General features: G+C 37.3%; 1 protein-coding gene and 1 pseudogene across 1 annotated transcript; one reads left to right on the top strand and one right to left on the bottom strand.

Annotated features, from left to right (window-relative positions):
- The first annotated feature begins 1,171 nt into the window (after positions 1–1,171).
- On the top strand, positions 1,172–4,735 carry LOC137743242 (uncharacterized). Its single transcript, XM_068483118.1, has 3 exons — positions 1,172–1,322; positions 3,375–4,051; positions 4,433–4,735. The coding sequence occupies exons 1-3, from the start codon at positions 1,172–1,174 to the stop codon at positions 4,733–4,735; spliced, it is 1,131 nt and encodes a 376-aa protein (XP_068339219.1).
- A 573-nt stretch (positions 4,736–5,308) lies between these two features.
- On the bottom strand, positions 5,309–8,098 carry LOC137741494 (disease resistance protein At4g27190-like; annotated as a pseudogene).
- Between the last annotated feature and the right edge of the window lie 10,369 nt (positions 8,099–18,467).

The following is an 18,467-nucleotide window of genomic DNA, read 5'->3' as shown; positions in this document are numbered from 1 at the left end:
CCTACTCAATTATATAAATGCAAAGTAAAAGACAATGACACTTGGATATACATTAAGCACAACATTTGCTGCTGAATGAGAATCCATAACATGAAAGCTTCTACTATGCCAAGAATAATTCCATTGGAAAGAAAAAACATAAAAAAAAGTTGGAAACTTAACTACAAACAGGCATAGATTCGATATATATACTCACAAACCACAAATATAGAATCAAAGAACACAACTTTTCTAGGTAGACCTAGTTGCAAAACCAACAATCTCTACATTTAATTGCAGAATGGTTTTTGGTTTAAAATTTCAGTAATCCCGAATCAAATTTCAAACATTCTACGTTTAAAATCGAAATTGAACATAACTATAGTTGGAACAAATTTCACTAAAGGCCGGTAAACAGCCTAATACAAAATTTTAATAAAACCCATTACTCAAAAATCCAAATTTCATAAGAAAATAAAGAAAGAAAAACAAACTTACTAGTCGAATTGAAGAACTTAAGTCAAACCTAGTAGACAAAAGTCCAAATTTCAGAAGAAAATAAAAAAAAACAGCAAAATCACCGTAAAAATCAATAATTTTTTATGCCTAGACTTCTCCTTGCTTATTTTTAAAAATTTTGTTCCCTACTTTGGATGTTAGTACTCTTTCAAAAACAATTTTTAATTCTCTGCCAACTATAGGCTGAGAAATGCTTTTTATTTACATATATAGTTGCACTATAAGTAAGCATAAAATCCTCTCGTATATTTAGTTGCTCAGACAATTACAGACAATTATAGGCCAAACAAAGGAAAAATACCCATATAACATAGAGAGTTCAATCTAGAAGAGGGTCTTTCTCTGCATTCTTGATGGATGGTGATCTATATTTCTCCCAACAATCATCACTCTTACTGGACAAGAAGGACTTATCTATACTGAGGTCGCCACTGTATTGGCATTCTGAATCTATAACGTGATACTATATATAAAGAGATAATTACGCGTATCAGTCTATATTTGTTCAGGACGCCACATAGTTTCGAAGGTGTGCACGCAAAACTTGCCTACCTACTTGGGTTGTTGAGGGCTTCCCCAGGTTTAGCCTTCGTCCTTGTTTTGATTGGTTATTCCGGTTGTTTTTTTTGTTTTTTTTTTTTTTGGAAACTAAAAATATATTACCAGGGCAAAGATGCCAGAGAACTACAAAGAAAGCCTACACCGAGGCCAACAAGCAAGAAAGCAGCAAAAATACACAGCAACGAAGGGGATCGGAAGAAAGACACTAGAACCGAGTTCCAGCGTCGCCCCTTCGACTGCCATAATAGTTCAAGGGGGACAAGGTAAGCCATCTTTATTAAGCACATGAACGAACGAAGATGGAGGCGGTTGACCCAAGTGAAATTGCTCATCTCCGAGTTGCTTTGCGACGCCCAAGTATCGACCACCATATTGGCTGATCTTGGAACCCAAGACCAGCGACAACCCTGAAAAGACTCCCCAGCCCGCTTAACAGTCGATAAGGGAGGAAAGGCTTCCTATCTGCCATTTTCCAACGAAGTTGATAAAGATGAAATCGAATCCTTCGAATCAGATTCAATGATTACCAACGGTGGCCCAAAGCAGTAGCCAGCTCACTTCCTTGCAAAATAGCCAAAGCTTCGGCCGAGGCAACATTTGGAGCCTGGACCACATACCGTGCTGCAGCCATGAACCTACCCATCGCACCCCTAATCACATCCCCACAAAACCATCCCGCGATGAAACCGACCAACTAGCATGAACATTAACTTTCAGGAAAGGGGCCATAGGGGAGACCAATGTGCAGCAGAAGCATCCACCGTGAAGATAGCTGGGAGGGAAAGAGGAGGATCACCAGTAACTTCCAGAAACACACCAGCAGAATCTGAAATTGCAAGAAGAACCTGGGTAGGTTGAAATGGAGTTTGATTAAACAGAAAATTGCACCTCACCTTCCAAATATGCCAACAAGTAAATGCAACATGAGAAAGCAAAAGACCATACTCCTCCTTAAACTTGAACCGCCGAGTAGCAATGGAATGAAACCAATCCACCCATGAAGTAAAACAAAAACATTAAATAACAGCCCTACAGGTATTTAAAACAAAAACATTATAATATGCTTAAAATGCATCTTTCATTATTTCTACAGTAAACTAAAGCATCCTTGGTTAAACTAATATAAGCCATAACTCAGCATTAATTATCAACTTTACTGAATCGCTAAAACCAAACCAACAACCACACAAAATGTGGCCAATATGAAAACTCTAAATGCCAGTAGGTTTCTTTTCTCAAACAATTAGCCTCTTTCTCCAACACAGTGTGACCTTGGCTAGAATCAGAATAGTAGGACCTAACTACCATTCACCAAATTCCACAGAGAATTACGAGTGACTTTAATCCCTAGAGGATGAAAAAACAATTCCAAGCAACCAAAAAGAGTACCTATCTTTTGGGTGTCCACCCAGTGTTCATAATGCAAATATACAAGGTTCAAAACAATAAGCAAGACCAACTTACAGACTGGAAGAATGTAATACCCGAATCGGAGTCAATCTCCAAATAATGGCATCAAAGTACATGTTGTGGGAGAACTTAAAGGTCTTACATGGTGCTTCCAAACCAACTTCTAAGAAGTAAAAGAAAGATCAAAGCCGAATACAAAATCCTATTACCTCGGAGCACAAGCCGGTACACTAGATTACAATTAAATTTTCTTCTAATTCTACCGTGGTTGACCAAAGAACTTAAATTTCAAGACAAACCCACTAAAATGATGAATTCAAGAGTAAAACAGTACATCCAGAGCAGTGATTAAACCCAAATTCTACCACACCTAACATAAATTCAAGAATTTGAGTCAAAATTACTCTGAGAACCAATAGATTACACAATGGAAGAACAAAGGTACTTTAAAACCAAAATTGAAAAACAGATAAGCAAATTCAACTTAGCTTACCACTGCTATCAGAGCGCTCGTAGTCCATCACCGCTCCTCAAAACCAAGACTTTCGCTAAAAACCTAGCAAACCCACGTCAAAAGTCGATCAATTTAGCAAACCCACGTCGAAAATTTGATCAGTTTCATCAAAAACTTGAACTTGCACCCACTAGTACCCTCCAAAACAGATCAATTCGCCGAATTTTACCTAATTTCAAGAACAGTGCGGTCTCAAAACCTCATAGAAGTTGAACCCATATTAGAGGCGTCAATAGTGCACACAATCAAGCATGGAGTAATTTTGAATCTTTAAGGAGTCAAAAGCAACATATCCAATCTTTTTTCTCTAAAACTCATGATGAATCTCGAATTCAATATAGAGCTCGGTTGAATGCATCAATCGATTGTTGTTGATTTCTTTTGAGACAAGGGCTTGCATTTCGTGGTAATGATGAATTTGAACATTCAAGCAACCATGGAAACTTTCTTGAGCTTCTACAGTTTCTTGCCGACCACAATGAGGATGTGAAAGCTGTTACTTTGAAAAATACTCCGGAGAATCACAAATTGACATCACCAGATATTCAAAAAGACATTGTAAATGCTTGTGCAACTGAGACCATCAAGGCTATTATTAAGGACATTGGCACTTTGTTGTTCTCTATTTTGATTGATGAATCTCACGACGTATCAACAAAGGAACAAATGACTATTGTATTGCATTATGTGGACAAGAATGGGCATGTCGTTGAGCGTTTTATTGGCATTGAGCATGTTACTAGTACCGCTGCTCTCTCACTCAAGGAAACCATTGATGAGGTATTTAAGAACATCCAAATTGAGTATCTTTTTAGTATAGTTACTATTTTGGTAAATGTTGTTGGAGCTTCATCGAAGCGTTGTGATCTTCTTCGAGAGAAGCAATCTATTGCAATTATTGAAGCACTAAACAGTGGTGAGTTTACAAGTGGGAAAGGCAAAAATCAAGAAACTACTTTGAAACGTGCTAGAGAAACGTGGTGGGGTTCACACTTTGGTACTTTAGTAAGTATAAGGACTATGTTTTCATCCATACTTGATGTACTTGAAGTAATAGCTGATGATATAGTAAGCTCTCAACAAAGATGTGAAGCGAATAATTTATTGGATTCCATGTAATTATTTGATTTTGTATTTAATCTACACTTGATGAAAGATATACTAGGAATATCCAATGAATTGTCACAAGCATTGCAAAGGAAAGATCAGGATATTGTAAATGCCATGAAGTGGGTTGGAGTTGGTAAGCAACGGTTGGAGATAATGAGGAAAAGTGGCTGGGATTCTTTACTTAGTGAAGTCTCAGAATTTTGTCTTAAACATAATATTGATGTGCCTAATAACGATGATATGTTTCTTTCTCGAAGGCGAGGGCAACGAAAAGCACAAGCAGTCACAAATATGCATCATTATTGTGTTGGGATATTTTATGTTGTTTTGAATTGGCAGCTTCAAGAACTAAATAATCGTTTCAATGAGACCAACTCTGAGTTACTTCTTTGTTTGGCATGTTTATGTCCAGCCGACTCCTTCTCTGCTTTTGATAGCCAAAAGCTATTGCGTCTTGCCCAGTTTTATCCTAAAGATTTCTCTATGAATGAGCTGGTGATACTTAAGATTCAACTTGAGACTTACATTGTGGATATGCGGTCTAGCATTGAGTTTTTAGGTTTAAAAGAGATTGGAGATCTTGCAAAAAAACGGTTCAATGCAAAAAACACAAGGCGTATTCGCTGGTTTACTTGCTTGTGACATTAGCACTAACTCTTCCAGTTACTACTGCAACCGTTGAAAGAGCATTTTCGGCCATGAAAATTCTAAAGAATCGATTAAGAAATCGGATGGGAGATCAATGGATGTATGGTAACATGCTTATTTTTATAGAAAGAGAGATATTTGATGGTATTGGTAATGATGTTGTCATGCAACGCTTTCAGAACATGAAAACGCGTCGAAGGATATTGTAAGGGACTGTTGTATGAAAAACTTTCTGGATTAATATATAAGTATTGTGTTTAGTAAATTCTTGAGCTTTTAAATTATAACTTTTTTGTTTGAAGATGTCCCCATTCACACAAATCTCTGGCTTCGTCCCTGTTAGGAGGAGGAAATGTTGCTCATTGTTTACTTGGACTTGGATATTGCTGTGGAAGTCAGAAGTAGAGGTTAAAAACTCGGGGCAGTCCAGCACATGCAAGTATTCCAATGAAGGGCACAAAAGAGTACTTCCAGCGAGCACGGTTGTCAGCTTTGAAAGACTTTGCAATGCAAAGTTCTTCAGTTGTGGAAAAATGATCTCGTCATCCTGCACTATTAATCCCTTGCTTAGGCCGAAAAGTTTGTCCAAGCTATGGCATTCCTCCGCCCAAAGTTCTTCCAATTGCCGCAGACATTGAGCTACGTCGAATGTGAAGAGTGTTGTCAATTTATTGCACTTGGAAATCGCCAGAGTTTTAAGGTTATGGAACATTGCAGGCTGAACAGGACCGTTCAATATGTTTGTCAGTTCCGGTAGATTCTCCAGTTTCATCTCTCTCAGTTTTGTCAAGACTGTTTCTTCTTGTTCAAGCCCTTGAGATTTGAATATATAAACCATACCAGTGGCACATACAATTAGTACTTCAAGATTTTGTGGTCTCTGCAACAGATTGGATGGAACAGGCGCATCAGCCACACCTTCACACTGCTCGACCTCCAACAGCTTTAGATTTCCAAGCGACCCCTGCAGTAATTCACCAACACATAACTGTTGCAAGCGGTCCCAGTAGAAGACATGCAACTCTTCCAAGCTCTTGAGCACAGGCTTATTTGGAACCCTAGTTTCTGTGTTCATCAAAGTTACCATCTCACGGCACTCTTGGAGATGCAAAAACTTGAGTCCATGCAACTTCCCATGATTGTACTCCATAAAAATGTCAGTTAAACTTCTAGGCTCCGTGTAGATTATTTTTTCCACTCTCTCCGTCACTGTGCTGTTAAACAAATCCGGCAGCATATTGATTGTTGTGTCCGGAAGCAAGGCTCTTGAAAATGGAGAAATAGTATTCTTTGATAATTGCACATTCATGGAACGATAAAATGGGTTTCTGCCGATATATATATCAAAATTTCCCCAATTTCGGAGGAACCCTACATTTTTTGGAAGGCATTCTGCATCAGAAATGTCAACCTTCAAAATGTTTAAGAAAGACAAGCTAATTAGCTCATCAAAACTAGCATTAGTTTTGTCATCTTCTCCTTCAACTTTCTTGCCCCAGTCAGCGAAACTCTGTTGCATGCATAGTTCTTCTAATTTGGACAGCCGCGATAGCACATTGGATGAAATTATTGCAATGTAGGTACTCATAGTGAGATCCAACATCCTTAAATTGGTCAACTGTCCAATTTCTTCTGGCAATTCCTCAATAACAGATTCTCTCATGCTAAGAACCTCCAGTTTTTTCAGTTCTCCGAGAATTGATACATCCGTTATTGACTGACAACAATCTAGATGCAGCGTTTGGAGCTTGGTTAAGAGATTAAATGATGAGGGTAATGAAGAAATTTGGGCACTACTTATGTCGAATACCCTATGCATTTGGGCTTTGGAAAAAATCTTCTGGGATCTCCTTTACTTCAAAATTTGACTTTAGTAATAAAATCCGGAGTTTTGGACATACCAACTCGTCAGGAAGGTTGCAGATTTCATTCCCCATTAGGGAGATTGCGGAGTCTTGCTCATCCCCAGATGATGCAATTAGTATTGCAATGTCCCGAATCACATCATGCATTCTTACACATCCTTGTTCACCATCCAAAACCAAGCTACAAGCTTTAAGGTACTTGGCCACCAAATGTGCTGTGCTTCCGGCTTCTAGCATTGAGTTGGCATGTCGAAACAATCCTTTCCCAATACCATACTTCATCAATTCTTCGATTTGGATATCAGAGTCCTCCTGGAATAAGCAGCAATGTAAGGAAAATGACTTGGCGTCATTGCCATTCAAGTAATCATAGCTCGGCTTTATACATCTAAACACATCCCCTTCGTCATCAAGGTTGGTAGTTTGGGACATCTCTAGTTAGCTGCTTCTCTCCATTAATTCTTCCAAGTAATTGGGAGACCACCACATTCTCCAGCTACCTTCCTTGCTATGTCATAGAAATTGGTTGATTCAAAAGACCTGTTTGCCATTTTCACAAACAAGGCCCAAGAATCTTCTTCTGATAGGATATCAAGATGAATCTTTTCTTCACTCTTCATGGCATGACATACATTCCATATCCTTGTGGTGATTAGAACTTTGGGATTGCAGTTTTGGAGCTCGTAGTGATCGGGGATCCCTATGAGAGACAAATCTATTGTCTTCCAAATGTCGTCCAAAATTGTAAGGATCTTTTTTCCTCTCATTATTCTCTCCTTCAATCTGGCTGCTCTGGCTATTTCTGTCTGCTCATTCAAATTCAAGGCCAGCATTTCTGCAAGCTGTTGTTGAAAGCGTTTTGGGAAATGACAGCCATAATCACATGATCAAAGAGCTTGCCTTAATTTATTCGCTTGCACACCTACATGTTTCACCATGGTCGTCTTGCCTATGCCTCCCATTCCATAGACCGCAATGACAGTGATGTTATCGTCTTTCAGTGCCTTCATGACCCCATCCATGGCTTGCCTTGTTGCTTCAAATGCTTCGAAATCTCCCGTTGACATGGTGGACTCAAACTCAACGGGTTGGTTAACTTGAAGCGAAACTGTTTCAAACCTTTTCTCTTCTTTAAGCTTGTTAATTTCTTCTGCCTCCTTAACGGCTCTCTTGCTTAAACTGTAACGCCATTTCAAATTCGGACAGCAGCCTCCGTGGCATGTTTTGTCTTCTCCGGTTTCATTATTCAGTCTTTTCGCATCGATTATTGCCTTGTCAGCATCCTTGAGCCATTTTTGAACCACGGACTTAACTTCGTCTCCATTCATTAGCGCCGCATCCACTTCTCGCTGGTAATCATTCTGCATGGCCGACCAGAACTTCAAGAGACTGCATGTGGCTCTTGTAATGCACCAAGTAACCCACATTACGCTTCACTGGAGTCCATAACAACTTACCAACTTAATTCTAGTACGAAACTAACAATTTCCATACCTGTCCTTTTTTTTTTTTTTTTTTTTTTTTAATTAACAGAGAAAAAAAGTTGTAAGATTCAAAGTTCAAACAATAAAATAGGTACCACCAAAAAGGGAGAAAAACTATGTAGGGATTTGATAACTAGATGATTAACCTGGTTCTTCCTTAGCTTCAACTGGTACAGACTTTGAGAACGTTTTTGTACGTTGGACGAATGTCAATTATGAGAGGATGGTTAGGCCTGGTTCTGATGATGTCTGATAACAGAAAAGGTAGACGAAGGATCAGCAGAGAAAAGAATCCAACTAATATTTTAATGGTTTGTATTTTTTGGAGAGGGACTGGGATTAAATTCGATACACTTTCATGCGTCTCTAATCATGCTTTTTATTTTGAAGTTAAATTATTAATATTTTCTAATTGAAATTTTGTTAGTTTTTAATTTTTGATTGAAATCCCTGAAATTAAAGTGATAATTTATTTCTATGTATGTTACTATATTTTTTAAATTAAAAATTGAAATTTATAGTTGTTTATATTAATGAGATTTTAAATAAAAAACCATAATTTGTGGGATTAAAAATATTAAAATATAAATTATACTATTGTGTGTGTGTGTATATATATAAACATGAGTACATTCATCAAAACTAGCCAAAAAATTATTGTACCAAAACATGGGTACATTCTTCAAAAAACACACAAAAAAGAATAAAAAGGAAATTAGGCTTAATAACATTAGTAAATTTCTTCGACTAAACTTGACATGGATTGTGACATCCCACATCGCCCAGGGGAGTGGATCCTCCTAAGCCTTATATATATATATTTCCATCTCTATTTAGCATGAGGCCTTTTGGGAGCTCACTGGCTTCAGGTTCCATCAGAACTTCGAAGTTAAGTGAGTTCAGGCGAGAGTATTCCTAGGATGGGTGACCCATCGAGAAGTTCTCGTGTGAGTTCCTAGAAACAAAACCGTGTGGGCGTGGTCGGGGCCCAAAGCGGACAATATCGTACTACGATGGAGTCGAGCCTGGGATGTGGTGGGGGCCCGGGCCGGGATTTGACATGGATACATTCTCAAATAAAAAATAAAAAAAGAATGTGCACATATAAGTTTAAAAATGGATTAGAAAAAAATTGAATAGATTATATATATATATATATATATATATATATATATATATATAAAAGGGTACATTTTACATATAACAAATTGGTATATTTAAGAATGAGTACATTTTCAGATTAAAAATTTGAAAAAATTACATGAATGGGTACTTATAAGATTAAAAAATTGAAAATATTTTTAAAAAAAGCTAATGGTACAAACTTATTCTAATTTTTTATTTATTTTGGAAATGTTTTGAATTGAAAATTAGTTAGGTGTTTAATAAAGGTGTGAGTATTAAAATTCTAAATCAACTATTAATTTTTATTTTAAAAAATTATGTAACTGACATGTAAATTCATTATTATATTAATACTAGGGACTTGAATCAAAATTTGAAAACTAATAAGGTTTTAGTCAATGAAAATTAGTAACTAGGGACATGATACTAATTTTTCCTAAATTAAATTTTAGCTAAACTTCAACTCAACTTTTTAGTTGTTCGTTAATTAAAAAAAGGGCAGTTTAGATCCAGGTATAAAAATCCAAGTTGTTATTTAAATTGAGTCCAATTGTAACATACTATAAAATAAAAAGATTACAAAATTTTTGAAACGAAATATGTTTGAGATAGAGTTGAATACCTTTTCTTGGCACATCCGGACATTAGAACAAGGCTCAAAAGCGGCATACGCGGGGGTTACCCCATTTATGATATAGGTAAATTGTCGACAAAAAAATCTACGATATGGGTAAATAAGTATTTTTATGAGAGTTCTAGGGACTAGATGCCGTTAGAACTTTAAAAAAAAAAAAAAAAAAAGTTTATACAGTGATTATAATTTGGGGTGCGTGATAACTATTTTTCAAGTATTTACAACCATTAAAAAATGATATCTATAAGAATAATCTATTTATAAGGAACTACTGGAGTTCAATTTAAAGATTGTAGAGACTTAGGCCTCGTTTGACAACTCGAATTGTATTGACTATTTCAGTCGAATATTATAAATAGTCATCAGATAGTATTAACTAAATTTGTCTGACGTTTGGTACAGTATCGGACTAACGACTATATTATTTATACTATGTTTGGTACAATACTGGATAAGAGGAATTTAAAGTATTATTACTTTTAAGATAAAATTGATGATTAATGGAAATAAATTTTTACACATTCAAGACCATCAAATGGTAATTATTTTGGTAGAATTTTGATACTTTGCTTTATATTTTCAATATAGGACATTTGACTTCCTCTGAAGCAAAACATTGTCAAATGGACAAATTTTGGAGTGCTTCAAATTGGTGGACGTTTGTGTGTCTCTTGGTGTATTTGTGTCAAAATTTGGGATTTTTCTACCCAGTGGTTATTTTCTGGCTATGGAATAAAGAAGCAGTGCGCGATATTGGAAAGTGACATTTATGGGCTTAAATTGCGTTTTTGGAGCCCAAGATGACCTCTTATGGGTTTGTGGCCTTCTGGAGAAGTGTTCGGAATATTCCAAACTTTAAATCCAGCTATTTTAGCCGGTTTTGGAGCAAATATAGGTCCAAAAAGTGGCTATGCAGATTTTAGGCGAATTTTATCATTTAATTTAGGGTTATGTTTCCTATTTTATTTTAGTTATTTTAGTTTCCTAGTTTGATTGGAAGACCTTTTAGTAGGAGAATTTAATTTTTACTAGGTTAAATAAGCTTGGCCGGCCCTATTATTAAGGCTTCTTCTCCGTGCATTCTTTGAGAGAGGAAATTGGCTAAGCGTAGAGATTTTTAGATTTTTAATTTAAGGTATTCTCATTCTTTTTCTTCATAATAGTATTTTCTGTGATTTTAATTATGAATATGTGTAACTAATCTGTTTTTCTAGGGGTGAAGCCTTGATCCTTAGCATGAATATGTAATTTTTATTTAATTGTTTATGATTGATTGCATGCATGCTTTGAATTATTGATCACCGTTTTAAACTATCTAATTGTCTTAATATTTGATCACCATTGGGATATTTAGAAAAGTAATTTGATGCAATTTTGGTCAGAAGGTTCCTTGGAATTGATGCTGGCTTCTTGTGATAAATATTGCAATTTCACTTAAGATGAACACCACGTCTTAAGGGTTGCATGGTTTTTCAAAGGGTTTTCACAAAATATAATGAGTCTCTCATGTTCATATTCGATCCAAACGTCCGGACGGATTGCATGTTAGATATACGTTCTATGTTGGAGGTTCCAAGTAGAATATTGTTGGAGCGAGATTTCTTACGTGAAAAAAATACCTCCACAGATTTGTTGACTGCAATCCTCGCGCTCACGTTTGCCGAATCCCTCACTAGAGGCGTCCCAAACAATCTTCCTCCCTAGCTAACGCTAGCGAGGTACCTGTGAAAGATACTCCGATGCTCAAATCAGTTGATTGGACTTGTCTTCCTCTCCCACTTCTCCTCCGTAGTGGGGTAGTTATCTAGGCACGTTCCCCTTGCGTCTGTATATTCCTTGTGGACTTTTTATCTTGCACAACACTTTCTCCTTGGATGATCGGTATTGGCCCGTAAGTTGAAACCGGTTTTTATCCTCCCACAAATATATATTAGGAAAACCTAACCTTTCAAAGTGGCATGTGTAGATCATGAATAATTGGTAAAAATACATAGGATTGCTAGGTGATGGCGGAACCCTAGTGCTTTCATAATTGATTTTTAAAAACTCTTTTCTTTTATTCTTATAAAATTTGGTTTGAGTTTATTATTTGGTTTTTAATTAAAATTCGTTTTTCATATTATCCAAATTCAAAATCTATTTTCTCAATTTCTACTTTTAAGTGATTAATTAGGAATTAGTTTTACATAAATTATTTAAATAGTCCTTGTGGAGAATGACCTTGCATGAGCATATATACTACAACAACCTTGTACTCTTGCAAGCATTTTATGTGATTTTAACTTTCTTTTCATAGGTACTAAAAATCCTATCAGCCGTCCAAAGGGCGAACTGCGCAGTGTGCCTCCTCGGTCTCTGAGGCCCAAGTCCCCGTGAATCAAGTCAAAGGCCTAAAATCTTTCAATCTAGCTAAGCCTTGAGAAAGACCACACTAAGCCTTGAAAAAGACCATTGTGGCTACTTCTAGGGAAGCCGGCGCAGGCCATCGTGCTCTAGTTACACACTAGGGCAACCCGACCCATCCACATCTGGATATTCGAAGTGCGTAGTTTACCATCTCCCAGAGAGAGCGCAAGGTTGGTCTATGAAGGGGTGCAATTCCTGCGATAGGTCCCTTGATTGGACATAATCTTCAATGAGAGCAAGAGTAGACAGTTGTTGCAAATACGCAATCGAGCCAAGTGATGAATAACTTCAGAAATCTTTATTGAAAAATGAGATGAAGGATATTGAACTTAGCTGAAAGGTAGAAACTGCGTAGCAACTGGATAGTCCTCGGCTTGCGAGGAAGTGCTTGTCGAGGTGGTTGAGTCTTCGAGCTTTATTTCGTTTGAGCAATGCTTAGGAAGAAGTGAGAGGTCATGTGTAGTACTTCTACAGGTTGTAGGCATTTCACTGCTTGTCAATCTCTTTTTCGTTAATGATGGTGAGGGTGTAGTTACCCTTGCCGCCTGCTTTACTGACTTTGTATGAACCTTTCCACATTAGAGTCATATTTTTTAAGCCTTCTCTTTAGGCGGTGATGAATGCTTTTCTTAGGACTAGATCTCCAGGCTGAAACTGCCGTATCTTTGCCCTTTTGTTGTAGCTAGAGAGAAGCTGTTGTAAGTAGGTTGCGATGTGAATGATGACCTTCTCGCGTTCCTCCTCTGCCAAATCTAGATTTGTGGCCATCTCCTTTCTGTTCTATTCCAAAGTTAGCAGTATGGTGTTGATGCTTGGCACAATGACACTGGGATGGATGATTGCTTTTGAACCAAATGCCAAGGAGAAAGAAGTTTCACTGGTTGCTTGTCATTTGGTGCGATACGCATATAGGACATCAGGAAGTTCGCTTGGCCACTTTCCCTACTTGTATGTGAGGGATTTCTTGAGGCAGTCTAGGATTGTCTTGTTGGATTTCTCCGCCTGCCTATTGCCTTGAGGATATCTAGCTGTAGACATATGCTACTTGATGCCATATTTGTGGATGAACTTAGCCAAGTATTTGCCCACGAATTGTGGGCCGTTGTGGGTGATGATAGATTGAGGGATGCCGAACCGACATATGAAGCGCTCTATGTCTGATTGAGTAGTGGTGGCCATGGGCATGGCTTCTACCTACTTGGTGAAACAGTCAGTAGCCACGATCATCATGCCCCTACTCTCAGTAGCGGGCGGCATAGGCCTTACTAGGTCGATTGCCCACTGCATGAATGACCATGGGCTTGTCTGTGGGTAGAGCTCGCTGGCAGGCAGTGCGAGTACAAGCTTAAAATGTTGGCATCTGTCGTACTTTTATACAAACTTCTTAGCATCTTAATGCACAGTAAGCCAGTAATAGTCAGCATTGAAGACCTTATGTGCTAAGGATCAGCTTTCTGAGTGGTTTTCACAAACTCTTTCGTGGATCGAGCTCAGAACTTTCAAATTGTCGGGAGACGCTAGACAGCAGAGATATGGGCCTGAAAATAATCTTTAGACGAGAATGCCGTTCCACATGTAGTAGTGTGTTGCCTTTATTTAGAGCTTCCTAGCTTCCAATCTTTCTGCAGGGAGTGTCTCATTAATTAGATAGTCAATGATGGGGTTTTGCCAGCTTGGGGTTGTGTTGACTTGTAACACCTCGGCTGCCAGTTCTTCTTCTATGCTTGGCTATCCAAATACTCGATCAGGATGAAGCGTCTGAACTAGTAATCCACAGTGGAGCCTAAGGTTGCCAGGGTGTCTACATATGTGTTGTCTGCCCGTGGCACCTGTGTGAGGTGTACGTCTGAAACGCCTCAAGCTTCTTGCGTACTTTCTCGAAGCATAGTGTGATCCTTGGATACTTTGCTGCATACTCCCCAGTAGCTTGGTTAATGATGAGCTAAGAATCAGAATGGATTACGAACTTCTTGATTGCCAAATCTTATTCCATTCAGATGCCTGCCAATAAGGCCTTATACTTTACTTCGTTATTTGATGCCTTGAAGCCTAGAGTGATGGCTTGCTCGAGCATTGAGTCGTCTGGGGTGACAAGAACCAAACCTACTCCTGAACCCTTGTAGTTGGATGAACTATCGACGTGCAGGCACCAAAAGTCCTTGTTGGCAAGGGTTGGTGCGGCCAGAGCATGCTCAACTGCTTCAAGAGCTCATTCAGGTTTTGCTGTTGCGTCTTCTAAGCCAGGAGTGAACTTCGCTATGAAGTCTACCAAGGCCTAAGATTTTTTTGCCATGCGTGGTTAGAAAACCAAGTCGTATTGGTCGAGTTACAACACCCACTTCATCACTCATTGAGAAATTTCTGGACCATATATGATAGATTGTAGGGGATATTAAGTCGTGGCAATGACCGTATGCACCTGAAAGTATGGTCTGAGCTTCCAAGCTACCACAATTAGTGCCAAAATTAGCTTTTCAATCTTCGGGTATCTTTTTTCCGCATCGAGGAGAGCTTTAGAAATGTAGAATACTGGCAGTTGGGCCCCTAGCTCTTCTTGTATGAGGCCAGACTTACTGCTATGTTTAAGAATGCCAATTAGATGCATAATTCCTCAGCTTCTTTTGGCTTGGATAATAGCGGAGGGGATGTCAAGTATCTCTTCAAGTCTTGAAATGTTTTCTCGTACTCGTCGTCCCACTTGTCTCTCTACGTTTTCTTGATGGCCTTGAAAAATGGCTTGTATCGATTGGTTGAGTGAGAGGAAATGGTTGAGTGCGGTTGGATTGTAACTCTTTGGGCAGCCTTTATGCCAATTACTCCCACTTAATCCTCATCTTTAATTTCATTTCCTCTAATATTTGAATAGGTGTCAGTTGGCTTGTTCTTGGCTACATTAGTTTTGGATGCTAGATTTATTGGGTTTATTGCTTTCATTGCAGTCACAAACTGCTCAGCCACTTGTGAACCTTTCAGTGTTAAAACGGCCATAACTTCTTCTAGAAAAATGATATTAACAATCTGTGAAATGCTCCAGAAAATAGACATCCGTAGCTTTCCAAGCATATAAACCTCATTCTCTAATTCATTCTGAGCAGTTCGAAACTTGCTTCCAAATTTAGCTGATCTGCACAGGCAGTTTTGACGAATTTGTTACTGAAAATCCCACTTGTGCTATTTTTCTTTTCTTTGCTTGATAAATCCTACAAAACACAAAAACAAAGTGAATTGCTCAAAAATATAAGGAACTAACTAAGAAATGACAAGTGAATTTGATGTAAAATATATATAAATATGAGCTTATCACAAGTGATTTGGGTGTCAAAGACATAAGCCATTGTTTAGCTTTGTCCTTCATAGTATATGGGAAACACCTCATCTGCAATTGATCTTCACTTAATCCCTGCAAAGGAAGAGTTTGAATTGTAGCATAAAAATCACAAATGAATGACAAAGAATCTTCACTAGCAACACCATAAAAAGAAGGAATCATATTATGATGAGTATTTTTCAACTCATAATTTCTAGCAGTAACATCTAATAAAATGCATGATGGTGATGTTTCAACAACTGGGCGTGCAAATTCTTTCATGGGACGTAGATTTGCATCTACCATCTTTTGGATGTCATCAACGTCCTCTTCTCTTTCTTCTAATTCTAATGTGGACGCACTATGATTGGAATCAAATTCACAATCCAACTCTTCTTCTTCTCCACGCTTTTTTGTACCTCTTCTTATTTGATCAATATTATCGTCAATCAGCAATAGTTCTCCTTCTTGCGATCGACGACTTTGCATTCACTACCTATAGAAACAAATAAATTTAGAACAAATAAAATAAACAAATTCAGGGGATACATAACTAGAAATAATTAGATAGGACTTTATAACACAAATCCCCGGCAACGGAGCCAGAAACTTGATGAACAAATTAAATTTCTCGCAAGTGCACGAATCACTATGATAGTATAGCAAGCAAATACGAGTGTTGTATCCACAGAGATTTGTAAGTCACCTAATTAAGTCCAATTATGCAGCACCCACAAGAATAAAAATAACGAAAAGAACTAGACTAAGAAATTCAATTAATTAACCAAGGAGAAGTTGATTAAGTAATCTTAAGTGTAGTAAATTAAAAAGAGAATTTGTGTAAATAATTTCTAAAAACAATGGTTGAAACACTAGGTATCCGACTTCACCATATCAATCCAATTCTACGTCATTAGATAACTTAGTAAGAACAATTCAATTTAGGTTCTAGGGTTCGTTCTCTCTTTATTATGATTGTTTGTTCGGCGTCCGAGTGTAACCAAGTATTCTTAATCATCAACTTAACCATGTCTAAGTCAATAATAAAAAAAATCTATTAAGTGGAAGGAGAACAAAGAAAACAAAAAAAATGTCTTAGCATGGCGTCTGCATCAACAACAATTCATTCATCCAAGAGAGCTATTTCAAGGCTAAGCATAAAAATTCATATTAAAGGTAGCCAGTCAATAACATGAACATAAAGAATGATTTAAGCACAATGAATGAAACTAGAAACCTTTGAATTGATAAAAGAATAAAGTTAACTACGACATAGAATTATCATGAAGGCTACATCGGATCCTTAATAAAGAATTTAGTTCATCATAACCATCAAATTATGGAACCGGATCCCCAAAAACTGAGTAGCCTAAGCAATGATCCTGGACCGTTGAAATTTGATCAAACGGCTACAAATAGGGGCCTCTCTAAAAGTTATAATAATTGTAGCCGTTGGATCAAATTTCAACAGCCCTGATTTATTATTCAGGCTGCTTAGTTTTTGGGGATCCAGAGAGGATCCAGTTCCTCAAATTATAACAAAACATAATCATGAAACAAAGTCTGAAAATATGTAAAAGAAAACAATGAAGTACCCCTTGGTGTTTGGCTTCTTCCCTAGGTCAATCCTCTATGATGAAGTGATTCCTACTCCTTTCCACGTTGCTGCTTTCCTCTTTTTTTCTAACAACCATCCAAGGAATATATGGGTAAGTTTAGGTTAGCCTTTGCCGCAATTATTGAATCCCATCCCAAACAGGAATCTCAACATTACTACACTTCAGTTTCTTGACTGGACTCCACTTCTTCGGAATCGCATAGAATTCTTGAACTAACTTTCTCGCACTAAAACAGGTATAACTTATTCTAGATGCATCAGAATCATGATCTGTAAAATTCTACCAAAATCAAACATCCAGGGCTTTTCATACATATGTAGCACAATACTCAGTTCGTCCTGATGAATTTGTAACGTCCCAACGAATATGACAGTTCTGCGCAGCACCCTCCAGCTCCATTTATAATTTCCAAATAGCAGCCATTAAATTGTGGATTGAACAAATTAGCATCTTATAATCGTTGGAATACTTCTTGACTTCAGTTCTTCTCAGCTTTGATCCTTTTTAGTCTGGAAATCACCAAAAGACTCCAAAGTCTTCTCTACGGTCCATTATCTACAAAATACGCACTAGACACATCAAACAATCAATTTCACAAGAAAACATAGCACAAAACTTAGGCAATATGGGCAATAAAAATGTATAAATATTGTGTTACCATATACACAAGTCATATTTTCTTAATTCAATTCATGCCACTTGCACCTTTCAAGTTTTACAATTCAAATTTAGGCGTCCCTTCAGTGTCCATATATAGTTTTTTTTTTTTTTTTTTTTTTAAACAAATATTAGCCCACACTCCTTTTAAAATTCTTGCCTCCGCCCTTATATAATGACAACTGCTACGTCAGTGCAAGGCATCTTTTCAGTTTTTAGACTTTTGTGTTCAGTTTTGTCCTTGATAATTGAAAAAGAGATATGCTAAGAAGATTTTTTTTAAGTATAACTCTTCATAGATTCTTTATTATCTTATATTTGTAGCATAATATTTTATAATGTTAGCACGAGAATTGTGTTAAACATATGAGGTGGCGGAGAGTTCATAAAGAGTCCTACTTTTGAGAGTCACCTAAACATTTTCCTTAAAAAAATGTATGAGTACTTGTGACCCTTTGGACTTTCAAAGTATAGACAACATGCTTTGATACCATGATAAAATTAGAATTTTACCATAAAACTAATTGACAATATAAAAAATAACCCAAAATTATATAAGTCCTGAAATAGACTTGTCCCTCACCAATGTGTTACAAACTACAAACTCTCCCCCACACAATCAACTCTCA

The sequence above is a fragment of the Pyrus communis genome, chromosome 8 (assembly GCF_963583255.1).
Source record: "Pyrus communis chromosome 8, drPyrComm1.1, whole genome shotgun sequence".
Classification (NCBI taxonomy): domain Eukaryota; kingdom Viridiplantae; phylum Streptophyta; class Magnoliopsida; order Rosales; family Rosaceae; genus Pyrus; species Pyrus communis.
This window is presented reverse-complemented; position numbering and strand designations above follow the sequence as displayed.